Source organism: Dufourea novaeangliae, unplaced genomic scaffold, assembly GCF_001272555.1.
Source record: "Dufourea novaeangliae isolate 0120121106 unplaced genomic scaffold, ASM127255v1 scaffold173, whole genome shotgun sequence".
Taxonomy (NCBI): domain Eukaryota; kingdom Metazoa; phylum Arthropoda; class Insecta; order Hymenoptera; family Halictidae; genus Dufourea; species Dufourea novaeangliae.
In genome coordinates this window covers 41291-66535 of record NW_015374048.1, presented here as the reverse complement: position 1 = coordinate 66535, position 25245 = coordinate 41291, and the positions used below count along the sequence as shown (strand labels likewise).

General features: G+C 39.5%; 4 protein-coding genes across 6 annotated transcripts; 2 read left to right on the top strand and 2 right to left on the bottom strand.

Annotated features, from left to right (window-relative positions):
* Positions 1-1397: 1397 nt before the first annotated feature.
* On the bottom strand, positions 1398-4106 carry LOC107189826 (nucleolar GTP-binding protein 1). The gene is made up of 8 exons (XM_015578497.1): positions 3931-4106; positions 3582-3856; positions 3256-3493; positions 2938-3180; positions 2610-2861; positions 2242-2526; positions 1853-2131; positions 1398-1757 (listed from the first exon to the last, which is right to left on the bottom strand). The coding sequence occupies exons 1-8, from the start codon at positions 3976-3978 to the stop codon at positions 1458-1460; spliced, it is 1920 nt and encodes a 639-aa protein (XP_015433983.1). The 5' UTR covers positions 3979-4106; the 3' UTR covers positions 1398-1457.
* Positions 4107-6265: 2159 nt separating this feature from the next.
* Positions 6266-8722, top strand: LOC107189800. Its single transcript, XM_015578467.1, has 7 exons — positions 6266-6516; positions 6623-6763; positions 6848-7045; positions 7125-7316; positions 7381-7882; positions 7994-8603; positions 8713-8722. Exons 1-7 carry the CDS (start codon positions 6313-6315, stop codon positions 8720-8722), a joined length of 1857 nt encoding a protein of 618 aa, XP_015433953.1. The 5' UTR covers positions 6266-6312.
* Positions 8723-9103: 381 nt separating this feature from the next.
* On the bottom strand, positions 9104-11345 carry LOC107189848 (GPI transamidase component PIG-T; the record flags this gene model as incomplete). Its single annotated transcript, XM_015578522.1, has 8 exons — positions 11137-11345; positions 10874-11051; positions 10573-10807; positions 10330-10497; positions 9972-10269; positions 9752-9904; positions 9430-9676; positions 9104-9350 (listed from the first exon to the last, which is right to left on the bottom strand). Coding segments are annotated over exons 1-8 (1701 nt in total), but the record flags the coding sequence as incomplete, so codon positions are not given.
* Positions 11346-11935: 590 nt separating this feature from the next.
* Positions 11936-14170, top strand: LOC107189846 (uncharacterized protein C17orf59 homolog). Of its 3 annotated transcripts, none has more exons than XM_015578519.1 (4): positions 11936-12139; positions 12264-12791; positions 13683-13843; positions 14107-14170. In XM_015578519.1, the coding sequence occupies exons 1-4, from the start codon at positions 12053-12055 to the stop codon at positions 14156-14158; spliced, it is 828 nt and encodes a 275-aa protein (XP_015434005.1). In that variant the 5' UTR covers positions 11936-12052; the 3' UTR covers positions 14159-14170. The 3 variants fall into 3 exon arrangements, with proteins under 3 accessions (XP_015434005.1, XP_015434006.1, XP_015434007.1); XM_015578520.1 differs by having other exon boundaries at positions 13683-13847; XM_015578521.1 differs by having other exon boundaries at positions 12069-12144.
* Positions 14171-25245: the final 11075 nt, after the last annotated feature.

Here is a 25245-nt window from a genome sequence, read left to right as displayed (position 1 = left end):
CTACCTTCGAACTATTGAATGGATTTAAGACGAATCTCGATACGTAGAAGTGGTAAACATTGCATTAAGTCCCCTCTATGTGATGGACTTTAGACTGTTTAGCTCGGAATAAGATACGAACTTAATATTATTTTTATATTATTATATTAAAAACTAAAGGACTTAGAACGAAATAATTTTTACCATCGGAAAGAATTCAGATATAAAATGTCATTTTTTTTTTTTAAGTTACTTAATACACTCTGGTTCTGGGGTCCAAATATACATATGGGATTCCTGCGCGTATCGCGAGTCGAGTATTAAATGCAGAAGATAGATTCGATCTATTTACATACGAAATCAGTGCTTCGTAGAGTTTTCTTCTGCCCCGAGGTTTCGTTAGTTCCTAATAGAGTTACAGAGCGTACATCTCCCTTCGAGATCGTGTGCTCCTTTTGTGTATCTTTTCTTCCTTCTTTTGCAGAGTATCACCGTAAAACAAGTCGTATCGATCGATCGAAATTTATCATTCGCGATTCACGCGGTTAATAGCGTACCGAGAACACGACGAAAATAAAAGCGTCTTCGAACGTTTTCGTGTGTCCCATCACATCGCGCCATCTATCGTGTCGTTTGGAGTCGACAAGAGGAACGGTTTAGAGAGACGTTTTATTCCTCCTGCATTTCGCGAGGCGTTAGAAACAACATAAGCAAGTCACAAATTCGTGTAATCGAAATTTCGTTGATAGAAACCACCGATGCGATTACTACATCAGACCTGTATCGTTCGCGAAGCTACTTCCGATTACGCACAAATGGGCATCGTAACACTTCACGTTACTTGTATTTTCTAATCGACCATCAATGATGTAAACGGCAAAATAAAAATTTATTCGTTATTTATATAACAGTGCGGTAACTAATATTTCGACAACACGAGTTTATAGAATATATAGCAAGCGACCCTCCCATTCATTCCTCTCGAAATGCAATTCCGTTTCGTACACGATACTCGAATATTTCTCCACGGTTTTTCATGAACCAACGATAGAGGACAGTGGACATTGCCCAACACAGCGCCACGCAACGAGCATCGATATCATCGGTGGTTACATGGTAAGGAATACAAGTCTATGAACAAGGCGGACTCTTGTATATTATAGTTAAGGGGTTATCACCACGCGACAGCAATAAAGTTTCGCTGAACGTGCGATGTTGCTCACCCCGTTCGAGGCCGAAGGTCACTCTGGCGACCGAGTTATGCAATGTAAGACAATTCATTCATATTGTTGCAGTATCTTGCACGTTTTTTCTTTTTTTTTTTTTTTTAAATTCCGGACTGATCACGTCTTGAATTGTGTGGTAACAGATATATAAAGCAAACTTCAATTCATTCGCGGGACAGACGAGAAACGACAGTCCCGGCGAGAAACCTCAATGATAATCTGCTAGAATGAAATAGCAAAAAGTAAATATCATTATCTTCTGTCCGTCTTGCCGACGCCTCTCTTCCCTGAGAACAAATGTCTCGGCATCTTCGTGCCGATGAATCGATCCCCTTCTCCCTTCAAACCCTTCTTCGCAATCTTCTTCTTCAAAGCTTTATGCGCGATGTTCTTCAGTTTCGTTTTCATTGCAACATCTTTAACGCCCATCTCGTCACGGGCTGGTCTCGAGCTGCTTCGAGCTCGGGACTGGGAAACCGATTCCAAACGCATACGTTTCCTAGCTGGTTGCGACAACGATCTCGAGCGTCCTCTCGTTTTAGTAAAGTGTGCCTATTACAAAGACAGAACAAAAGGTCAGATGTCACACTAGCTTGAACATGATTCAACCATTATGTTTTAGAAAAGTTTTTTAATGCACCACTCACATCTTCGGTCCCTTCCATGTCGATACCCAGATCTTCCATTTGCTCCTTCAGCTTCCCTACTGATCTATCTCGTCCTCTGGCCATGGTTGTACGCGGCATCACAGGTTTTGTTGAAGCTTTTTGAATTTTCGCCTCATCTTTCATAATTGCTTTCGTCTCTCGAATTTGCTTAGCCAACTGCACGATCTCCTTCATTGTATCGGACAACTCAGGTACCTTGTAGTCGTACATGCCTGCTTCCTCCCGAAGCTGTTCATCCCTCTCGAGTTCATTCAATTTCTTCAATAATGAAAGATTAAAGTTAGCGACTGAAGATAAGTTTGGCACGTATGTAAGTGTAACAAAGTTCAATTGAAAATATACGAAAAAGTATCAAATTTAAAAAATACCTCGAATATATCCGGATCAATGTAATCGGCGATATTATGTCCCTCCCAGATTTCGGGAATAATATCATATTTCTGATCTCCTTCGATGTCGTAATTCTTCTTCAAGTCAAGCACATAATCGTCTCCCATTTCTTCTTCTATTTCGCGCTCCAGTTTGCGTTTGTTTACCTGCTCGGCAACCACTTGCCTCTTCTTCAATACACTGTCTGGTATACAAGGTGCACGAACTTTATCGTCCCTTGGTTGTGGTAGCGCGACGTGTAAACGATTAAGCAGTCCTTCCACCTATGGTTCAAAATATATACTGATCAAAGATGCATACTTGTTAAAGGTTATAGAAAATTCACGTAATTTAAATGTTTTAATACCTTCTTCGTTCGTATCTTTTGATCAACGCGATATGCCAACAGACGTTCGCAAGCCTGTATTTTAACGTCCATTACTCCGAAATCTGTCATCGTACTCATTTCTAATACAGGTATCTCCTTATCTTCCAATGACTTTAGGAGTGTTTGCCTTTCCAGCGAAAGTTCTTCCAAACGTAAAACGTCCACTTTATTTACGACAACTGTCAAAGGCTTGTTGGCAAATAGAGGTTTAATAGATTCAAATAATTTAACCTAGAAGAATTCCACGTATTTTATAAAAATGTTAAAAATTATATTAAGACACAATGAACCCAATCAATCGACTTACTTGCTCTTCTAACGTATGGCCACATTGCTCCGATATGTCGCAGAAATAAAGTACAGCTGCTCGCAAATGTGCTAATGCTGTTATTGCTTGCATTTCGATGACATTTCGGTCCTCTAACGCATGATCTAAAACTCCGGGCGTGTCGATTACCTGCCACCTTAAGTATTTATAATCTGTGTGACCAACATATAGCGATTTTGTTGTAAATGCATATGGCTGTACTTCAACATCAGCACGTGTAATCTACAAAACAAAGGTAATTATCCATCCTTCTTAAAAGAAATGTATCAGTATTTGATAAGAAAAAAATAAAATCACCTTGTTTATGAAACTGCTTTTACCAACGTTTGGAAAGCCACAGATTATAATAGTGCGTGTGTAAGGATCTATACTAGGCAAACGGGCTAAATGCTGACGAACTTGTTCCAAATATGCTAAATTTGCTCCCTGCCTCTTCATAATGGTGGCCATACGGCCCAATGCAGCCTTTTTAAGTTGCTTACACCGATACAGAGAATCTCCATATTTCATTAACCGCACGTAATCCTTTGCCACACTATAAAACAAGACAAGATATAAAAGATTTACATCTCCGATTTGAGATGTAAAAGGTAAAATTTGAAATAGTAGCTCGATATACTCACTTGTCAATCAAATGTCTTGCTGTGTTTATCTGACCAAGGGCTAATTTGTAATGATCTTTATCGTACAAAACGTTCATTAGATCGGCATAAAATGGATGGACATCGTCAAGCTTTGGAAATTCTTGTATTATTTGGGACAGTCTGTCGTGAAAATTTTGCTGTGTAAACTTCACTTTGCGCGTATAGAAAGAGCGTATCCTTGCAATTTTATAATTCTTGTGAATGACTGTTGGAGTTTTACGTTGTGTTTTTGATAATATTATGTCGATGAAATCCTAACAAAGCAAATAAAACGTCAGTTTCCAAACATATTGATTATAAATACAAAATCTATAGTGGATCAACTAACCTTTGCGGTGGGGACAACCGCTATTTTCTTGAAATTGTAGATAGACATTGTGGAGTGTCCTCTGTAAATTATCACTTTATTAAAACGTCACGGTCGATAGGACACGGGAAACCAATTTCTTTGATTTTTATTCTCGAACGCGATTTCTAACCGCGTGCAGCACGGAAGCACATGTACGAGATTGCACAGGTATAAAAATTATACAAAGAGACTTCACCGACAGGGATAAATAAGTCACGAAGCAGCAGCGACTACAACGCCATTACAACAAAAACGGGAACTTAATTTATCGCTACATGTTCACTAAATATGGCTATTTATGGAAACTTACACTTCTAATGTCTATTCACGTTGAAAATAAACTTCATTGCGATAAAACTGTGACTTTTTCAGGGTCGTAGCACTGTATTGAAGTATTCACTGATAAGGATAACCGACGTATTTCGCACTTAAACTCGATGTTTTCAAATTGTGCTTAATTACCGCGCTATTAATTAAAAAGAAAAGAAATTGAGTGAAATTAAAGAAATCGAGATGTGGTAAGGTGTTTTGTTTTGAATACTGAAGAAAAGACTTTCTGCTCAGACTTATATTACGAGTAGATATACTCTCGTGCAACACAAAATGGAACAATGAGATATCCATTACGTGGGTCACCAGTGTACTTTAACATAAACAAACACTAAACATAAATTCATGAAAGTAAAAATTAAATAGAGTTCTAATTTATATTTCCTGAGCTACACGATTTATTGCATTAATAATAACAGATAACTTCGATTAAACTTTATTACAATCTTTATATTACACATTTTATTTCTTTATTGTATATTTCATGTCATGGAAATGATTCTCGGAATGGTCATATCAAGTAAACACAAAGGACGAAATGTCCTCCATTGCACTATTACAGGCGGGAAAGACGAGAAATATATGTTAAATATATGTGCATTGTATATATATTAACGATTAGATTTAATTTTTATCGAATACGAAATAATAACTAATTCTATTCTTTTCATTTTCTTGACTGTTGTGATAAAAGCAGACATGTTGTTAAAGTAATGGTACAAGAAAAAATATTTTAACAAAGATTGCGCAGGCGCAACGGCGAGTACTTGGAATTGGCTAGAAGTGGTAAAGAACTGTTAAAGAATAAAGAATTTCTACGACTTTGAAACCTTTTGAACTGTATGGTTGCTGCTGAGGTGTTTTTTTTCCGAAACAAAGCAAATGTTGCGCGCGAAAGCGCTAGGATTAGTGCAAAGAGGGTGGGAGTAACAGTATAGTAGTTGAAAATAATAATAAGAAAATGCTGCTGCGTCAAAGGTATGGTACTAGCTTGGAAGCGATCGAAAGCGAGCGGGAGTTGAACCGATTCGTACCGCCATCTTGAAATATAACCGTGCGCGATCATTGCCAGACCTTCTGTTTAAGGAGGGAACTGTCAGTGCATGTACACATACTTACATACGTTCGATTCATATTACGCGTGTTTTTCTACTTTTAAACTTCGATCCATCGAAACATGGAGTAGGACTCCAATCGAACTTTTGTTGTTATACCTTTTACAACATACCCGTATCCCGACTTTGTGAATTGACTTTTATAGAAGGACGCACGTAGGTTGCATGTACGAATTTCTCTGTCCATTACAACCCTCTGCAGTTCATAATTGTTACGAAAGAAGTATGAGCTACTATTCCATTGTTATAAATCTATTATTTCAAGTATTTCGATGAATTGTCTACTGTAGTAGCTATGCATTCTATATTTTGTGCATATCGGAGAAAAAAAGTTGCTTTTTGAACGAGTGAAGCGACTGAAAATAGAGAACAAGAAAGGTCGTTCGACCGTCTGAAAAGCTACTAAACAGGTACTTATATGATGGTCAACTGTACATAAGCGTTCTCGTAAAATTACTTGTTGTCCCTCTGTTAGGTATATTCTATATGAATCTTGTGTCACTTCTATAAACGTTTAATCCATATATTGCAAGAACGTAAACTAAACGATCGTTAATTTACATAACGATTTTTTTCAATTGTATGTTTATATTTTTTTATCAGTTGCGTATATTGTTTCGTATCGATTGATCTGTAATATTTGCTGATAAAATAAATAGTAAAATAATTCAGAAAATTATTTTTTACTTTCAAGGTTCATTTTTATAATTTTCCCCATAGGTGACTTTATGTAATAGATTTATTGCTACTTTGATTTTATGTTATAATTTGTAATAAATTAAAAACTATATAAAGTTGGTATTGTTTGTAGGAATATTTTTATGCAGAATAAGAACAGAACAAGCAAGAACTAGTGCCGGGCATCCTGTATCCCAAACTTAGGACAGACACAAATGATGTGAATAGCCTTAAAAATATGAGATTCTCAACATTGCAAGAACAAGAGTACGGGGTAGGCTTACCTCAGAAATCGTTACTTGTGACAAGCGAAACCATAATGGCTACTCCAGATACTATGGAGTCAAAAGAAAATAATGTGTTAGAAGAAGGATCTGTAGTATCCAATCTTCCGTTATTGTTTGCGAATGGACACCCAACATCGTTAGAAAAAATTACATTAGTATGAATGAGATTTTTTATATTTCATACATTTTAGAAATACTTGTGATTAGAGATTTTGGACAGTCAAATAAGAAAACAGGAATAATAATATTGTTTAATTTTAGGCACAATTGGAACGCTTTATAGCATTCATGGTTCAGTGTTCACTAGGACATGATACTACCGATATGATCACTGAACCAAGATGGTGGCCAAAAGAAGTAAAATTCTCAAATCCTCTGAGAAGACCTAAAAGTGTCAACGATGTAAGTTAATAAGAGGAATTATGGTATAGGTATTCAAACGAGCAGCTGTTAATGATCTGACTTAAAATCTTTGTCGCATTTTAGAACTGGGTGGCTAATTTGAAGAAGTTGGTGTTCAGATGTTACACGTATCACAGAAGCGAATATTTATTACGTTTTTGCTCCTATCTTGCACGATATCCACACGAAGACTTAGAATATGTTAATAATTGGGACTCTACAACAAGTCTTTTTCATAAATCTACTGGAAAATTATTAGTCACATTTCGTAACGAGAATATGGTCGGTATTTATAATTAAACTGCACTTTGCTACTTGTGGTTTTGCAAATGAATCTAAAGATACTTGTTTTCATCCACAGAATTATGACAAAAGACAGGAGAGCCCACGAAAGAAACTCCTCTCATGCAGCGGAGTTGCTTCATGTTACCCCAATAAATTAAAACAGCAGCAACAACAACAGCATTCCATTTTAATGGTGGAGCCACCAGTAGAAGACATTTATTTATGCGACAATTGCGATGCTGAATTTATAGGCCTAGAAAAAATGAAGGTACTAAATGCATTATGCTAAGGAGATCGAATAAAGCTAAATGTTATACTATCTAATTCTGTAGGATCATGAGCGTGTGTGCTGCGAACAGGAACAAACCAGACGTAATTCACGGCCCACAACACCAGACGCACCAATACCAGAACCTGAATTAAGACAAGACCAGTTCTTGGAATATTTTAAGTTAAATTCATCGACAGCCAATTCAGAATCAATTAAAACGAACAAGGATGTCAAAGTTAACAGTAATGTCCGTGAACGAAGTTCGCGTCGTGTTCGTGGTTCTATTAGCTTCGCAAGGTGTGCAAGTATTCCGTTTTCATCTCCTGCTGGAATTATGTTGGCTAAACGATCAAAAGCTATGACAGAAGAAACCCAGCAAGAAAGACTGGAAAGGATAGAAAGGCATCTTGTTGCTCCTGTTTTGACTAGTTCGTGTAGACCTAAATGGTTAGAAGCAGAGTTTCATCATGACAGATGGATTGTTACATACAAACCGAACAAAGAAAAAACTGTAGACTATGTGCACCAATACAAATTTGTAAACTCTGTTAAGAGAAAGCCAAGTGAGTACTCGATTCTTAAACGTTTTCTTCTTTTGATAACGTTGCCGAAACGTGTGAGTCAAGAACTTGGAATGTGGTAGCACTCTGACAAAGGTTGTTTCTTTCTTTTAGTGTTGAGTATACATTCACAATTGTTATACCTTGCTTGTCGGCCTGTATGCGTTTTTCTGACACGGTTGACCGAAGAACACATAAACAGTCTCAAACGAGATCCATTAAAAGACGGGTGTTCCGATCAAGAGTCATCGGCCGATTGCGAGGAATCGCTGACCAAAACGATAGAAAATCTTACACCAAACGTTCCGTCGAAACGCAAAGCTCCAAGTGATGAGAACGATTCAAACGCGATGGAGAGTGATGGCGATATACTTAGTAACGAGGCAAGTGTTGGAAATTTATCTGTTTCTGATGTCGCAGAACGCTGCGATGAAACGACTATAACTGTAGTTAAACCTATGCAAGAAACAGTTTTCTGCACAAATACATCAAACAGGATTACAGTGATCGACCTTTGTTCATCGGACGAAGAAGATTCAGTTGTACCCGTACTTTCAGATGAAAATAGGAATCCACTGAACGATATCGCCTATGACGTGACAGAATCTTTATTACAGCAATTTTCCTCGGCGAACTTTCATCTGCCATCTCACATGTGTCCAATGGATCAAACGGGTGGCTGGTTGTCTGACAACATCTTAAACAAGGGTAGCGTTGGTGCATGGTACTTACCGTGTGCGCGTTACATTTGTTACAATATTTATTGTTTATATTTTACACGATTATTAAACATTTAATAATTACATAACACACGCAATTTCTATTATTTGCAGTGCATTGTAAAGTTGTTCACGAAAAGATCCCTCACTAACATTTGTAACAAAATCAATGAAATCTCGGTATTTTTAGTTCATATACATTTAATCTGATTTCGTCACACCACAAAGAATTGTGGATACTTTTTTTTATACTTTATGTAACGTTACGGAAAATGAAAAAAGAAAGAGAAAAAGGAGTCAACAATATCGAACCGTTTTTTTTTTGTTTGTTTATATAATCTAATGATTGATCCTGCATTTTGTTGCACTGACGTCATGTTCAAAATTTAGGTTTTGTATTTCCGAGCGACATTTATCGTCTTAATATGATAACGTTTCATTAAAAGTAAAAACATATTTATATGTAGAAACAAATCAAATAAATCACGTATTTTTATTCTTGTTTTTTCTTCTTAGATCTTACAATTTTTTCCATTAAGAAAGCGAATAATTTCTCTTTCCAACCCATTTCGATTTTCTTTAAAACTAATTTTTTGGTGGAGACGTTATGAAGAGGTCCGAACGCAAGAGCGATTACTGTACACGCTAAACAAATTACATTGTACGGCATACTGAAATCTGGTGTGGGCAAACTGATGAGCAATGATTCCGTTCTCAATTGTACCAAGTATCCGTTTCTTGAAGCATTAAAGCTGAAAATTTAATAACCATCGTTACTAAAACATAATCGAATCATAGATGGTGCCTTTTATTAAAGTATTCATCTTTAACCTTGACGTTATAGTACTTCCATCAAGTGGTAGTGCAGTATAATTCCTTGCGATCGGAAGTATCGCTGTGATAATCGCTGAACCCATGTAAAATCCGTGATTAGCATCCGGTGGGTATTCTTGCCATTTAAGAAATGAATAATCCATTTCTATGGAGAACTTGGTTACTGATTGCGGTGGTAAACGCAAAATCATTTCTAAGTAGTACGGACTTTTTCGTTCTTTGCCTGGCAGATAACGTTGAACCACTGGAATGAACGATTACAGTATATTACAAAAAAAAAAAGTCGCCAATGGGAAATACCTTACAGATCATCACTTACACGGAACAATTTGCCGTCCACCACATGTTATTGTAACAGAATGTAAATATACTGGCAAATACCATGGAATATTTTCTAACAGCACAATATCAAGCGGTTGCCAGTAATTATTATAAAGCTTTGTTACTAAACTACCCCTTTCTTGTCCATATCCTGCACAACCAAAATTATTTTAGCACTTCTATCCACGTGCCCTTTTAATTTATCATTTCCTACTTACCGATAATATATCTATTTGCATATATAATCGATGGATAATTCAAACCAACTTTAGTACCAGCTTTATGCGTTACTCCGATATTAAACATTCTTTTCGCAGAATGAGATCTAATGTCATATACAGCTATTTTATTTACTTGTCCTCCGCGAAGACTAGTGATATTAGCACTCGGTGGCGGTGTTAATCGGTAAACTTGATTTGTATTGTTATTGGATATATCAACATATACATTGCTCAGCGTGGCAAGGGGACATGCTCCTTTAATTCCCATTCCAAAAAATTTTCTAACCGACCAATCCTACGAGATTACATGAAAATAACGAATGTCTTGAACTCTATTAAAACTTTAACAAATTACCTGGGATGCGTCTACCATAGTATCATATATTAGCGACACAGATTGTCGTAATTCCAGTGACGTTTTTGTGCATTTTGTATTCGAACATATTACACGAAAGTGTACTCCAATGGAATGATAGTTTGTGTTATGAATATACGCAGAATTCAACAATGTTGCCAAACCTTTCTATGAAAAAAGAGTAATATATGAATATGTTTTGTCTGACCTAAAATTAAGCACATACATATCTCATCTATATACCTTAGAATCACACGGTAATAATTTTTTGAATGGTGTTAAATTTTCTGTACAAACTATTTCTCTTGGTAACGACGAATATCGTAAATAAGTAGAGTTAATGTTATTATTTTCTATAACACCTGTAGGGCGAAATGTGAACTTAGGAGACATACTGTTCGAGGGATTAACAAAATTCAAGGAAGCACAGAATAGTCCAGCTAAAGCATTTGTCAAGCCTTTCCACTCATTGTCAACACTGCAAATGTACGGAATAACTTAATTCTGGAAATGATTTATTATACGGTTTTCATAGATATCTTACTTGACAACATCTTTGTTAAACCATGTGGTTATTTCTGCACCAGGACCAGCATCGTGATAAGGATAGCCCCACTTTTGGTAATTCCACAAGCCTTTGGTTAAAGTCAGATGTAATTCATCTACACTGTGGCGGCTTATAATTTCTCCGAGTCCTCTTGGAAATAAGTGGGAATGTTGTACTGAAACATGAATGTTTTAAATAAAGTACCATTACGAGGAAAGTATTTTTTTATTCATAAAACACCCTTATGTACTTCGACTTACGTGTTTTTGCTTCTTTTGGTGCTTCCCACAAAGTGGTAAATTGAAAGTATGCATAAACATGATTGCTTGACAATGGTTTTAACATTAATTCCTCGTCAAAAAAATCATTGTAGGGAGACACAATTTTAATAATACTAAATACTATGAAAAATAACGATAGGTTTAAATGCGACATGCTTTAGACAGGAGGTATGTACACTTAACCAATTCAGTACACTGTGAATACCATTTCAACTGTAAAATACATACAATTCTATGTTTAACATCAGGAAGGACGTTGGTATTTAAACTTAGGAATTAAAAGCAAGACATTTGTGTTCATCTTTTACCACATTCTATGATAGTTTCCACTTCATTCTATTCATCGGCCAAAATCGGCGGATGGATTATAAACATGGATTAGGGTGGAGTAGGGTGAATGACACTAAATCTAGAGATTTTAATAAATTTTTCGATGGATGGTAATTCATTGGTGATCAAAATACAGTAGAGTCTCGATAACAGCTCGCTTGATGTTACATGTTGGCAACTCGTGCAATCCCCTTCATTATTTTGTATATCTTTTATTTTAGCACAGGTGAGAGGGAGAAAATGCATACAGTCTCCCTTCCTGCACGTACATCTCGTTTGGCCAATTAACATTATCTTTCGATTCGCACGAGTTCTTAAACACGATAAAAGCTCGTCTGTGGATCTAGGGAGTTAGTTCGCACGTAGCAGCAGCATAAAGTTGGACGAAAAGATATGTACTCGTCGACTCAATGTACTCGTTTGTTCATGGACAATGGTACGTCACTTTTGACAAGGGATCGATAGTTGTCAAAGGTTGTCATTCCGTGATTTAAATCATCAGTGAAACCAGACGGTTGTTTTGTGACCCGACTAGAGAGGAAAGCACTGGAATCGTTCAGTAAGCATGGAACCGGAAGAGAGCGAAATACATACAAAACCAGGAACAACACGTAGTGAAAAGACCACCGCTATCGACTACGATGAAGATAGAGTAAGGTTAGAGTTAATAGGTTGTGTTCAGAAATCTATGTTTATTTACCTTCATGTACAAAGTTTAGTTCTTTCTAATCACCGGTGATTTATACTAAGAGCATTGACTACTTCGCTGATTTCAGCTGCACGAGATGACAGCATCTTACTCCGAAATATCATTCGACTCGCAATCGTCACCGCCGATTTCGGAGCTACGATCGCTTATCGATTCACCGGATATCGACGGTACGAAATTTCTGGAGGACAGCTTGGAGAAGATGAACGCAGTTGGCGGCAGGCCCGATCAATTAAATTTACAAAACAGAGGAGATAGTCCGGTCGAAGATGAGGACATCGATCCTCCGAGTTATCACAAAGCTATCGGTTATTTGCAACTCGAGGGAACCGTGATGCAAGACGGGGACATGGTGTTATTCGTCGCTGAAGATCTAGAGAACAAAATTAAACTTTCGAGTCCGGTGACAAAGAAAGGGGAGACCCCGTCTTTCCCTGGTTCCCGTAGCTCCACTCCTTGCCTGTACAGACAGGCCCTGACGCCTCAGCTGCCACTTCTCGATCATAACATATTGAACGAGTTGGAAATGGAGGCGAGGAAAGTCGCAACGTCCGTTGATGCATTGACGGAGAATTTGGCCGCGATTTTGCACAGTGTAAATCGTTTTCTTCGTTTACCAATCCTTTTAACGCAATTCGCTGCTATCAAAACACAATAACTCGCTGCTATGTAAATACAATACGCGATTCGTAATCCGTGGGGTCATGGATGGCAGTAAATATTGCTGGAATGTTATCTCTCGTGAGATTTATCGGTGTACTTTAAAAATAACGCTTGAAGACTAAATTTATGTTACTTGGGGCGGGTCTAGACACGAGCTAACAACAATGTGTGAATTTCAGAATTTTATTCTTTCGCTCCGCGTGAAAACGGAACGGATTAAGAGTAAAGCTGCGTCTACACTATGTGGCAAAACAGTATTATATACCAAATTGTTGTTTAACCTTGGTTTAATACAATATGTTTTTATAACTTGTTACTAGATTATACATTTTGAACAAGTCTATAACAAGTATGTATAACATTTCGCATCTCATTATTAATAATGGTGTCACATATAATGGACAACATATAACTTATTATATGACACAGAAAATGTTAAATAACATTCATCTTCCTGTTATTCTAACAAGTATTATAACTTTGTTACATAGTGTAGACACAGCTTAAGAGAAAGACCCAGTTTACGCGATGCCTGGCATTTCGAACGCGTGCCGTATGCGTAACAATTGTATAAATCGTGAATGCAAGAAAAAATTTTTATTACGTTTTACTTTATATTTACTAAAAATTTTCATCAACAGAATTGATAGCGAAACATTGATATAAAATTAGATAGACACATTTTGTTACGCCCGTGGAAGACGCGGGTAGTGATAATTCGGCGCAAATACATACAGAAACATAAAAACAAATTTACTCCCGGCAGTGATATCGTTAATCGTGATGCTCGTTCTAGCCCCAAAATTAACTGAAGGACTTTCAGGCGTCCGCGTTGACAGTCGGATGTTTGGAGACGTACAGGGACGCGGTATGTAAAACGTGCGACGCAGTGGATCACAACATTAAGTCGATGTATCAATTAATGGCTAAATGCGAGGAGTTATCGAAATCGATGGGACCAGTGTACAAGCTGGCTGATCAAATGCGAGTATAAAAAAAATTCCGTCTAGTACAGTAAATCGTCGATGAGTGTTCAACATTAAATATTTCATAAACTAATGGCCATATAGGGCTGAAACAAATACTATTGGCTGAATAATTCCAAAATCTATCATTGTGCTAAGCCTCATTAAAAAGTCAGCGTTGTACCTGGGGACCTCTTGAGGATCCCTCGAACACTCATCGGGGATTTACTTCATCTTTTGCCCGTTGTATATATTCATTATTCTGCATCTCTAATTTTTCAGTAAAGAAATGAAGAGGATGCTGGACCTGTTCGAAAGTGCCATGAATCTATGAATTGTCCACCAGAAACTGTTCCGTATTTTGTTTTTCTTCGTTATTGTTTATACGTATAGTAATGGTGATTATCCTTTAAATGTATATGAACAAATTAAAAGTCACCAATACCATAATGTATCTTTGAAAATCTTTCTCGCTAGTCTTCACGCCTTAATTAACGGAAAGGTCGACGTACGAAGGTGTGACGAGTGGACAGCGGACAAAAACCGTGGGTTTAGAAAGAAAGAACAAGACACCGCGACGTTGTAATAATAATAAGCAGAGTCAGACACGTAAGGGCGAAGTCCAGGCAGTCGATTCATTCTGCTGGTTTTTTCATTTTTTTTTTATTTGTCCGTAGACACCTATACGCATCTTTCATAAGCTGATCCCCCCACAATGAAGCGGCTCTTCGCTTTCAGCCGGGACACAAGGTTTTGCTGGAAAACTCGCGCATTATGCTTACTCCCCCACCTCGCTCCGTCCATTCTGAATCGGGCACAATGTCAGGGTAGTAATTTGCGCGTATTTGCGCGGTTCGGTGGGGCTCATTGTAAACGCGGGAACAGTAAATAACATTATCAAAAAGGGACAGGCGTCGCGACGCGCGCCTCATTTAGCGCATTCGGCCGGTGTAATTATTAAAGACAGAATGATTTTAATCCGACACGGGGGAAAACATGATGGAATGGAGGGGAGGATGGGCGATAGCGGACAAACACCTCGTTAATTTATTCTCCTCTCCCGACGCCCATTGAGTACGTCCGCAGAGCTGGCGGTTCGTACGCGTGTAAACGCGCCGGCATTGCATCACCGTATTTCTCTCTCTCCGCGAAGTGCGTTGTACACGCTCGTTTGCACGTTTTGAATTCCCGATTGTTGGAGACCCGATTCCCTTTCTAGCTCGGAGGGATCCAATCCGCTCGCGACTCCAATAGAAGCAGGACACGTTCTTCGTATTGTGTGTGCTGGAACCGTTTAAATGACAAGCACTTTAGACGTGTGTATTGGATTTTATTCTTTTTTTTTGTTATTGTTTCTTACTCGTGGATACGATGCGTCGTGACAATTAACCCTTTCGTGCCCACTGTAGCCATGTGGCAACGTATTTGTATTATGTAGGTGTACAAATTAATTCGTGACACCCTCGATTAATTATTGACTAAAAAACCATCAGCACTAGATTTCGGATTTTTATGGAAAATGACATTTAATAAACTATATCATGATGGCAAGAATAGGAATTTCTTTCCTCCCTTAAGTCTATTGTTGAGAGACGTAAATGTTTGAATAAAGGAATTTTTAGATAATAGAACAATTACTGTTCTGACACTAAACTTTGTTTATTTAAACCGAAATTAAGAAAATTGACCGTTTTAGCATTGATAGTGGAATAGTAAAATAAAATTCAAATTTGTTTTTATTGAATACAAAGTCTACAGTATGTTTCTAACTTTTATCATCTGAAACGGCACATTTATAATTCCATCAGTCTTCTGTCAGAGGGCAGTTGTGTCGCTATCAGCCTAGTCTTATTTTCACAAATATAAATTTTAAAAAGCCTCTCCTCTAAAATTAACATTTTTTCAGTTGTGCCACTATCACTGCAAAACAGCGATATATTTATGTATTCCATATCTTTCTGTGTTTAGTGCAGAGAATAAAACATTTTAGTGCCGCGGAGTTTTCGAACACTCATCGAGGATTTACTGTAGACTGCTAGAATCTGTGGCAATGGATTCATCCAACTCTTCAGGCTCTGTCCACTTCATTTCAGTTTATTTGCTCTTTAATATACGAGAAATACCATAAAACGTACCAAAAAGTACTTAATTAACACTGTCAGTAGTTGTTTAAGTTTTAGAACAATCGAAAATTTTATTAAACATCTAAAGTGTTAGACCCTTTTTTTGAACACCTTGTATAATACAATGTACTAGAATATAGTACTTGTATAAATTTGATTGAATATAGTAACGTGAAATGTATAGTAAATTAAAAGTCAAAAAAAGCGCATTTATGATTTCAGTACTTCTAAAATAAGAAATTTGAAATCAGTCATTTTGAACGGATTTGATTGTTCCAGTGCTAAAAATGTCTCGCGCAAAACAGAAATCTTCCACAGAGTCTGGAAGCCGAACGAAGCCATCTTGATCATTTTCGGCAATCTTCTTCAATCTCCTCTGTCCCCTGTAACTGTCTTCGATTATCCGTGGCCATCTTCAATAACCATCTCAGCCTCCCCTTTGTACGTGGATTAGCGAATAAGCAGACTTGTGAAGGGATATTACTGTAATTGCTTCCGTTGTCCAGCGAGCTGTCTCACCAGTCAAACTTATTAAACTTCTATTAGAGTAATATATATGACAGTCGTTAAAATTCGCACCGTGCACTTTGCAGTCGGGTGGCAATGCACTTCTACTCCGTTGGTTTTTTTTTTTTTATTCAATTGTATTCGACGCGTGGCGTCTGGCGATCGTCAGCCTCAATAGCAGAGACGCGAACGTGCGTGTTCAGCGTTGAGAATTAATTACGTTCGGATCGTATCGCGCCCATACTCAACAATTAACAAATCATTTTCACAGTTTTAACACCTTAACTGCCTTATTGGTGACCGACGCGGTCACAGACGATGAAAATAAAATGTAAAAAAAATACTGTTTTTCAAAATTAAAATGTTATCAGCTTCTGTAACTAGAATGGTTATAGATTTGATGCAGAATCTGCTGCCAATCTGCTTCACCATTCTGTCAGGTAGGCTATGCATGAAAAATCCAAATGCGGAAATAGATGGCTATGGATTTGTAGACAGAATTCGTTACTATCTGTTCTGATTTGTACACTGACGTGCAAACTCTGCTTCCGCTAGGGAAAAAAGTGATGTAGGGATAGGGCCTTCTATCATTCGGTTTCGGAAGTTTCTGAAATTTATGGCAAATTAACATGCATTTTAACATTTATTTCCGTACTTGAAATAAATTTATTAACTGGTAAGAGGCTTTTCTTCTACGCCACTTTTTCCCCTAGTGGATGCCGAGTTTGCTCGAGAGTGTACGTAACAGTTGTTACACTCGACAAATAATAGATGTTCACAAACGTTCCTGGTATCTACCTTATGGTATGTACCTAACCGCAATACTATCTTTCGTAGCATTTCTCGTAGATACGAGTGACAGATAACTGATTCGACGACCCCTCTCGCCACGAAGAGATAGGACATGTTCCTTTCGTGGCAACGAAATGCGTATATGTAATTCGATTTTAATCAGTAGTCGTACCAGGGGCAGGGAACGATTACAGGATCGACGGTATTTTTCCAGAGGATTCATTTTTTTCTCCCTGTGATCACTAGTAAATAGACGTGGTTTCACCGTGAACTAGACGAAAAAAAGGAATCGATTCTGTCACCAAGGTTATTCCTGTGCCCACGCATAAGAAGTGAAACGACACAAAGGAGGTTAGGATATGGCATGAAACCAAATCTCTCTCAATGTTGTCCGTCCGGAGACGCTGTTGATCGGAACGTCGACGGCGAGTCGTGCGTGAGGGTCTAGTCAGAAATCGCGAAAGGGCAAAGGAGGAGATGGAGAAAAGGGCGTAAAGGGAAAGGAAAAATGCCTGGGCAGATCACAGGCCGCCTAATTAGAAGACCTGCCGTCACGCGGAATCTTCTTTCTTTCGTTTCACCGTGAGAGAGTCGGTGCTGCTGCTTGCGGTAAAATCTCAGGAAACTGACGTGTCTCTCTCTCCTTTTGTCCTGTCTTTAACCCTGTCTCTCGCGTGTACGTATCTATGAACATCCGTTCGTGCTTCTTTGGTAATGAGTTGGGGTGTCTTCTTTCAAACGTTGTTGCCCCTCCTCGCGAACTGAGATAAAAGGGAACACGCGGACGGGGGACCGAGGAGACATCGATATTTGTGTTACGTGTAGCTTGGGTAATGTGCTTCGTTCTTTCTTCTTCTTTTTTTTCCACTCTCTTTCTCTCTCTTCGAGGTAAAGAAAATCCACGCCAAAGTCCCCTTGAATTCACTCTCGAATCTAAAGCCCCATCGTTATGACGCTCTCGTACCAGGGAATTTATATATAATACATACATACCCCGTTCCCGATGATTTTTCTGCGACGCCACCACTTACGAATCCCTTCGAGCGTTCGTTCGAGCTGCCGCGCTCCGATACGATCGAAATTTTCGATTCGATGCTCGCCTTACTTCCTTCTCCTCTTCCTCCTAACCCCACCTCTCGCACTCACTTGTGAACCGAGCCGAGCAACCTTCGTAGGGAATCGCCCTTCCGCAAAAGACGAAGTTTAAGGAGCCTTCAAGAACCGGCCAATTAAATTGCGATTCGCAAATTAACTTTGGTAATTATGAGTGGGTTTCGAGAACGGCGCGCGATGAGGAAGGGTTGAGTAGTGAGGAGAGTTCGGATTACAAACGAGACGGCGGGAACTTGTCTAACTTTTCAGTCGCTTTTTATACAACTTTTCTTGTTAAGATCCTGATTATGAATTTTCGATTTGACCGCCCGTAAGTATGCACGGGAATCGTGACGACGCATTTTATATAGATTTTCTTGGTACGGTGACACATGCAAGAAGTCGTATTTTGTGCGAACGTTTATACACCCACGAGCAAACTCGGCTTCAACTAGAGGAAAAAGCAGTGTATGGATAAGGTGAAGGGCCTCCTACCACTTGGTAAATGTATTTCAAGTACTGAAATAAACATTAAAATGCATATTAATTTGGCACAAATTTCAGAAACTTCCGAATTCAAATGGTAGAAGACTATTTCCCTACGCCACTTTTTCCCTTAGCCTTAGCGAAAGCCGAGTTTGTTAGTGAGGATACCCGTAGCTCCATCCAATCCGATTCCTCGCGGGAGAAAAAAGAACTAAAGTACCGAATATGACATAACCGTTTAAGGGGTTAAAGGTGTGTTTGAAGTATTGTCACAATGAATATGGATAAAACAAAATCGACGTGAATTTATGAGACAACCGAATAATTGTATCGGGAAATTTTTGTACAAATGCAGACGAGCGTTGCCGTGCACGCGGGGGCGCAATCACAGTACAAAGTGTGGAATTCATTCGACGCAGACAGAAACAACCTTGACACCAAACATCCGGTAACGCGATGCGACATCGTGGCTGACGGAAACGCAACGGTAATTGACGACGGTCTGCGGTGTCGGAATGGAAACAGAGGTGAAAGACACACGCGAATATTTGTAAACCGAAAGAGAGAGAGAAAGATCGGGACAACGCGTGCGTGAGCCTCAACGGCTATGTCTAGAAGGAGTGGTTGTGTTGGCCAAGTAAATAAAAGAAAAGTGGACCTTCCGCCCTCCCATCGTCGCCATACCATTCTGTTAAGCGTTCCTCGGTCCTCGCGTCCTTGTTCCATCTTCATTTCCCTCGATGCACGCCGACCGAACCTCGTCTTTGCTTGTCCTTTCGCGACTCGGATTCTGCACCCAACCATCGCGGTTTTCCTTTGCTTGTGTTTCTATTACTGTTATTATTATTATTGTTATGGGCAGGAATATTACAGTTTATATAAATAGTCGAGCAAAATACAAGTACATGATTAAGGTCACACCATTGGTAAACTACAGGAATCGTTGAAAGGTTAGGATTACAAAATCAGAGGTTAATGGTTAAACAAAGACAGAGACAAGATCAGAGCAGAGATCAGGAAAAATCTAGGGAGGAATGATAGTCGATCGTACCTCTAAAAGAATGTTGCGGAGAAATAAGATCCAGGAGTAACTTAGGTTAAGTCTAACGTGTTCACAAGTTCAGGCAAAGCATGACAGTATCGAAATCACGATCAGAGTAGACTATACCGTGCCTGTGCACACGTTTTAGGATACAGAGTGGAATGGAAATTTAAAAAAAAGACAAATAAATTATTGGAGATCATGAAGAAATATTGTTCAGCAAATATTGAAAGTCAATGATGTTTACATTATGACAGGAGAGAAAATTGATTCGTGAACAGCAACATGTGGGAGGGATTACAGTAGCGTAGAAATAACGTGTCGCAAAAAGTGCTTGTATAATACTCCATCCAGCTTCACCCACTCGATGTTAAACATTCAGCTCTGTGTCATCAAAGCACTTTATTCGAACTCGAAGTACTTGTAAAGAAATCTCTCGTGGGGTCCGAATGAAAATTCACGTAAATTCATTCAATTTTGCCAAATCAATCGAACCTATTCAATAGTTTAATCGTCATTTTGATCACGCGGCTTTGACTGATTTTCTTGATTTGACCCTAGTTACATCTATGACGAAGCAGTGTCAATCGAACGGAATCGCAAATTCTCGATATTGTCAATGAAATACGTCACATTTGGTTTGATCGTAAATGCGATTGCTGCTCTGTAATACGAAACGGCTAGTATGGTCGCAAATTATCTTGAAAATGTAGGTAATATACGAGACGTACAGAGCGCTACTAATAATGTCAATAACCTCGATTAGTGTTAACTGTACATATTTAGAGATGAGGGGGGATAGCGACAAGGGGTTCCAGAACAGAATCCACCGAGTATCCAAATAATCATGAACGGTGGTATACACCCTCTTATTCGAAAGCATGTAAAAAATTTTTTTAAATAAAACAACAAAATAAGAGTATAATAGTTAGAGAATATCTTTATGATAAAACTAGAAATGGAGAGATAAATATAATTAGTAATAGAAAAATGACGCAAATAAGGAATGTATGTACAAGTTATTATGCAAATATTTATTTCGTAAGACCCAAGTATTAAATAGATGTATTTTACCAGAATATTTGCTCAATAGTAAAAAATTTGAGCAGTTACCACGTTATAGGCTGAAAATATGAAAAGAAGCTTAAGGAGTTAATTACAGACGAGAGAGTCGTATAATATAATAGTGAGCAGAACAGTAAGAGCAAGTGCTTCTGAATTTCGACGAATGGTGGATAAATTTAGCTGAAATAGCCCTTAAAGGCTTTTAAATTTTTCCGTTTTGCGAAAGTTTAGAGTCTAGAAGACATATTATTGCTCAAGCCATTTGTCGACATTCAGGGTACTGTCAATGCTAGAACGTTCAAAAGACGTCCAATTCAGGTTAATGCATAGAGGTAAAAAAATTTCAAATATGTTCCATAATTACATTCATGAAGTTTAAAAAACTATTGAATTTTTCATGTCAGATAGCTAGGAGGAGTTGAAATATTGTCGGTGGTTGACAGTCATACAGTGACAATAAACTTCCATCAATATTTTGAAATAAATAAACTATCAATACAGACATGCACAAACTGCCACTGCCGTAGCCGTATTAGTTTTTTCCGAAAAATCTCCGTAAGACTGCTCGTCTAAACCAGAATACCCCTGTAAGTCGTATGCTCCATAGTAAAAATCGTTTGACACGAAGAACGAAAGCGAACGACAGGCGAGACGAAATGCACGGGAAACACGATGCGTATCCTGTGTGCGGGGTAGAACTTATCGCCGTTGGTGCATACCTGCGCTATCGCGACGGTAGCGTTGCAAACGGTACTTTCGGATAATCAGCATTTGTGTAACTCTCTTTCGCTCTTTGTGTCATTCGCCTGTCTCCGCGAGTCGGTCGAGCTATCTCGTTCCATTCCATTCCGTTCCGTTCAATCCCCGTCGCGTCTGTTCCTTCTGAATCCATTTCTCTTCTCTCTCCGCTGCCGCTCCTCTCACGCCGCGTGCTATAGTTGCAAGCAGTGCGACTGTGGTCTCTTCTCCGACGGTCGGTCGCTCATCCCTTCGAAGCATCGTCTCTGTCTACCCCACCGAGTGAGCGGTGCGTTCTGTCCTCGTCGCTTTTTCCATCCCCCCCCACTCCTCCCCCTCCGCGCCGTGCCGTCGCGTAGGCATACTCGGTCTTGTTTCATCGTGCACGGTCGAGACACGCCTCCCACTCGTGGCGCGCGACCGCCGTCGAATTCAGTCGACGCCGAGCCGCCACGCGTGTTGGCCGGAACTGTTCGTTGCGCGTTTGAACGCGTCATCCGTTGTCGTATCGTCTCTCGATCAGTCGCAACAGGACATCGCGCGTCACCTCGTGTCCAGTTGCCGTTTACATACTTTTTACCTACCGGGGACACGTGTGTGTCTCCTCGAGAGCGTCGAAAACACTCGAACGGACGAGAGCAAAACTTTCGATCTTGCGGCTCGGTGGATCCGCGAGACTACGGGCAGCAATGTTAGATCATCGGAGCGACGACGATCCAGCCGCCTCGTGCCGCGTGTGAGTGCTCGTTCTGTCGTCCCTTCTCTCCTGGTCGTCGGACCACGCGGAACAAGTGGAAAAGAAGTGTCGAGTGCCCGCGTTTACCGGTGTTCTAACCCCGCTTTCTTGCTTTCGCTCGGACCCTCCGACCGTTCCTTTCTCTTGCTTCTCTTGCTCCGCTGCAAAATCGGACGTTTTACCCTACGGTACTTCTGGGCTCGTTTCCTCCTTCGGGACCTGCATTCCGTCGCTTCTCGCCCCGTAAACGTCATCCACACGCTTCTCTCGGCGTCCACCACCGGGGGACTACGCGACATGGATTTCGTGATATTGAAGGTAAGCGTTCACTGTTTCTCTTTGTTGTGTTGACTCCGTGCGTCGCGGCCCGATCTCGTGAATCACCCCACGATCTTACCCGGCGTCACTCGCTAGAATTGCCGATCCCTAGCGATCGTTGCACGCAGCCGACTATCCGGTTCTTATACGGCGAGAGCCTCAGAGTACAACTTGCCCACCTTAAGGCGGCCGTGTGTTTAAGAACTCCCCCGTGCGTTGTTGACATTTCTGATTCGCGAAACCCTGCCTGAAGCCATGCGAGCCTTTCAAGAGTTGAACTGATCGAGCTCGTGCGACGAAACGGAACGATAACTGTTGATACTGTACGCAACGGTTGTGAAATATTTGAAATTTTTAACAGCAAATATATGCGAAATGTGGTTAAAAGTTGTAACTTTCCATACGTATAAGTTGAACTTTGAATTTCTAAGGTGGCTTTATATATTCTGCGTATAGTACACTTGGAAACAGTTTCTTTGGGCGAATCAGGTTTCGTCGTTTTTTTTTCATGGAAACGTTACAGCCAGGATTTACGCAAGACCCTAATCATTGGGGTCAATGATTTAAATGTGACTTACAGCTTTTTTAGGGTCCAATAATTAAGGCCTAATGCATTATTACAAATATATATTTTATATTATATCGTGCAAGGTAGTTTAAATGAAATAGGCAGTAAAGTGGAGTTTATTGTTCGACTTCCGAGAGGCTGTCGTTAACTAATGTTAATGTGTAAATTCCCCGTTAATGACGCGAGACCTAGCCCGGTGCTAGTCAACGTAAACAAAACGAAAAAAAAAAACATTCACACGGAATTCAATGCACGCCGAAGCCTTCCGCGTAATTGTGACGCTGCTCGATTTCTCCGCTCGCCAAAACAATTTATTACGAGCTTCTCGTAACCGTTATCATTGTTATTGAAGTTCGAAATTATCGATACTCTGGACAGATGTGGTCTCGGGTGTTGTTTATTGCCGGCCCGGTAACGAACGTCCTCTCGCGGTCTTACGAGAAGTGGATCGTCGAGCGGAGATGAGAACGGGAAGACAAGCGTGGCATCTATTTGTCCCTAACCTGACTCTCTTGTGTTCACGGAGGACCGAGTGAAACAAGAACACGGAAGAGAAAGAGGGAAGAGGAGAGTAAATCTGAGAGTCTTGCACTGGTTAGAAGGGCGGGGGAGTAGGGGGCGTTACAGTTAAGTATTCGCATCGGAATAAAGGGTTAACTCCGGCGTAGTCCTATCTATTTTCCCCTTTTATTTTTCGAGGGTTCTCTGAAGCGTGTTCAAATAATTGCCGTGGTGACCGGCGACCCAGTTATCGCCTTAATTATCGTCCAATCGAGCTTCCGATTGAAGGCGCTTCATTGTCGATTCTACCCGCTCCAATCATCGATCTCTTTTTATTTTTCCTTTCTCTTTTTCTCTCTTCAGTACTACACAATCGGTGACCGGTATATTTTAATCGAGTGTGTTTCGCATTATTAACCTCTTAACCTACAACTACGGGCATAGCCCGTAGTAGATGATCGGGCCAAAAGTGAATATTACGGGCATAGCCCGTAATCGGGCCAAATATAAATATTAGCGGCGGCGCCCTCCTAAAGTTATAAATATTTGTGGGATATGTGATAAGTAAATCGTAGGTTAAGGGGTTAAATTGAGTTGTTGGGCGAATAAAGAAGACAGTATTGGTTTAGGATATATGTATAGCATGTATCTTTAAACTGTTCTGCGGGGTGATTATCTTCTGGGCTCCATGTGGGTGAACCGTGTATTAGTCTGCGCGGGGTAACAACTTCTCTTGGCCTGTATGCACCGTGAGCGCTCTTTGTTCCGCGGGCGCGTCAGTGAAAGGTTTAAGGACACGGAACAATAATAATTGCATAGACAGTGATGCCAATAACGGGAGGGCAGTTCAGTAACTCCAGTATTAATAGCAGTAATAGCCGTGAACAACAGCCTCTTCTTCACACCGCGTGAAGAAGAGAATGTGTACACAATACTGAGAACGGATTTGCACAATTCCCGGCTTGTTATTAAGATTTGCCTGCGTATTTTGAATAATAATGAGCGATGGAAAAATAATGATGGCAGTAATTTTATTTAACGTACCTACGTATCGGGGTAATTAATTATTGTACATCCTGTTTCAGAAATGAATAGAGGAATTTTTATCCGAGTCAAGTTTCTATAAATTAACTTACAAGTAGTCGTCGATATCGACTCAAACTGTTATAGTTTAGTAATGTCTATCTTGATCTTTTTCTTGAATTTCTACCGATCTTTTTGGATCCAGCAGTGTCTTCGCGTTTTTCTCTCTTTGGTGCCCTCTAATTAATTTGTGGATATTAAAGCTCGGTGGGCAAGGTTTACGATACTTACGTAGTAATAAACGTGGTCTAAAACATATCATTTTTACGAAACATCATATTTACTCTATACAGGCCAGGTGTCCTGATACGAATGTGTTCATGCTTCATTGTCGAACTAAGGGTAGTATAGTGGACTTAACATTGTATTT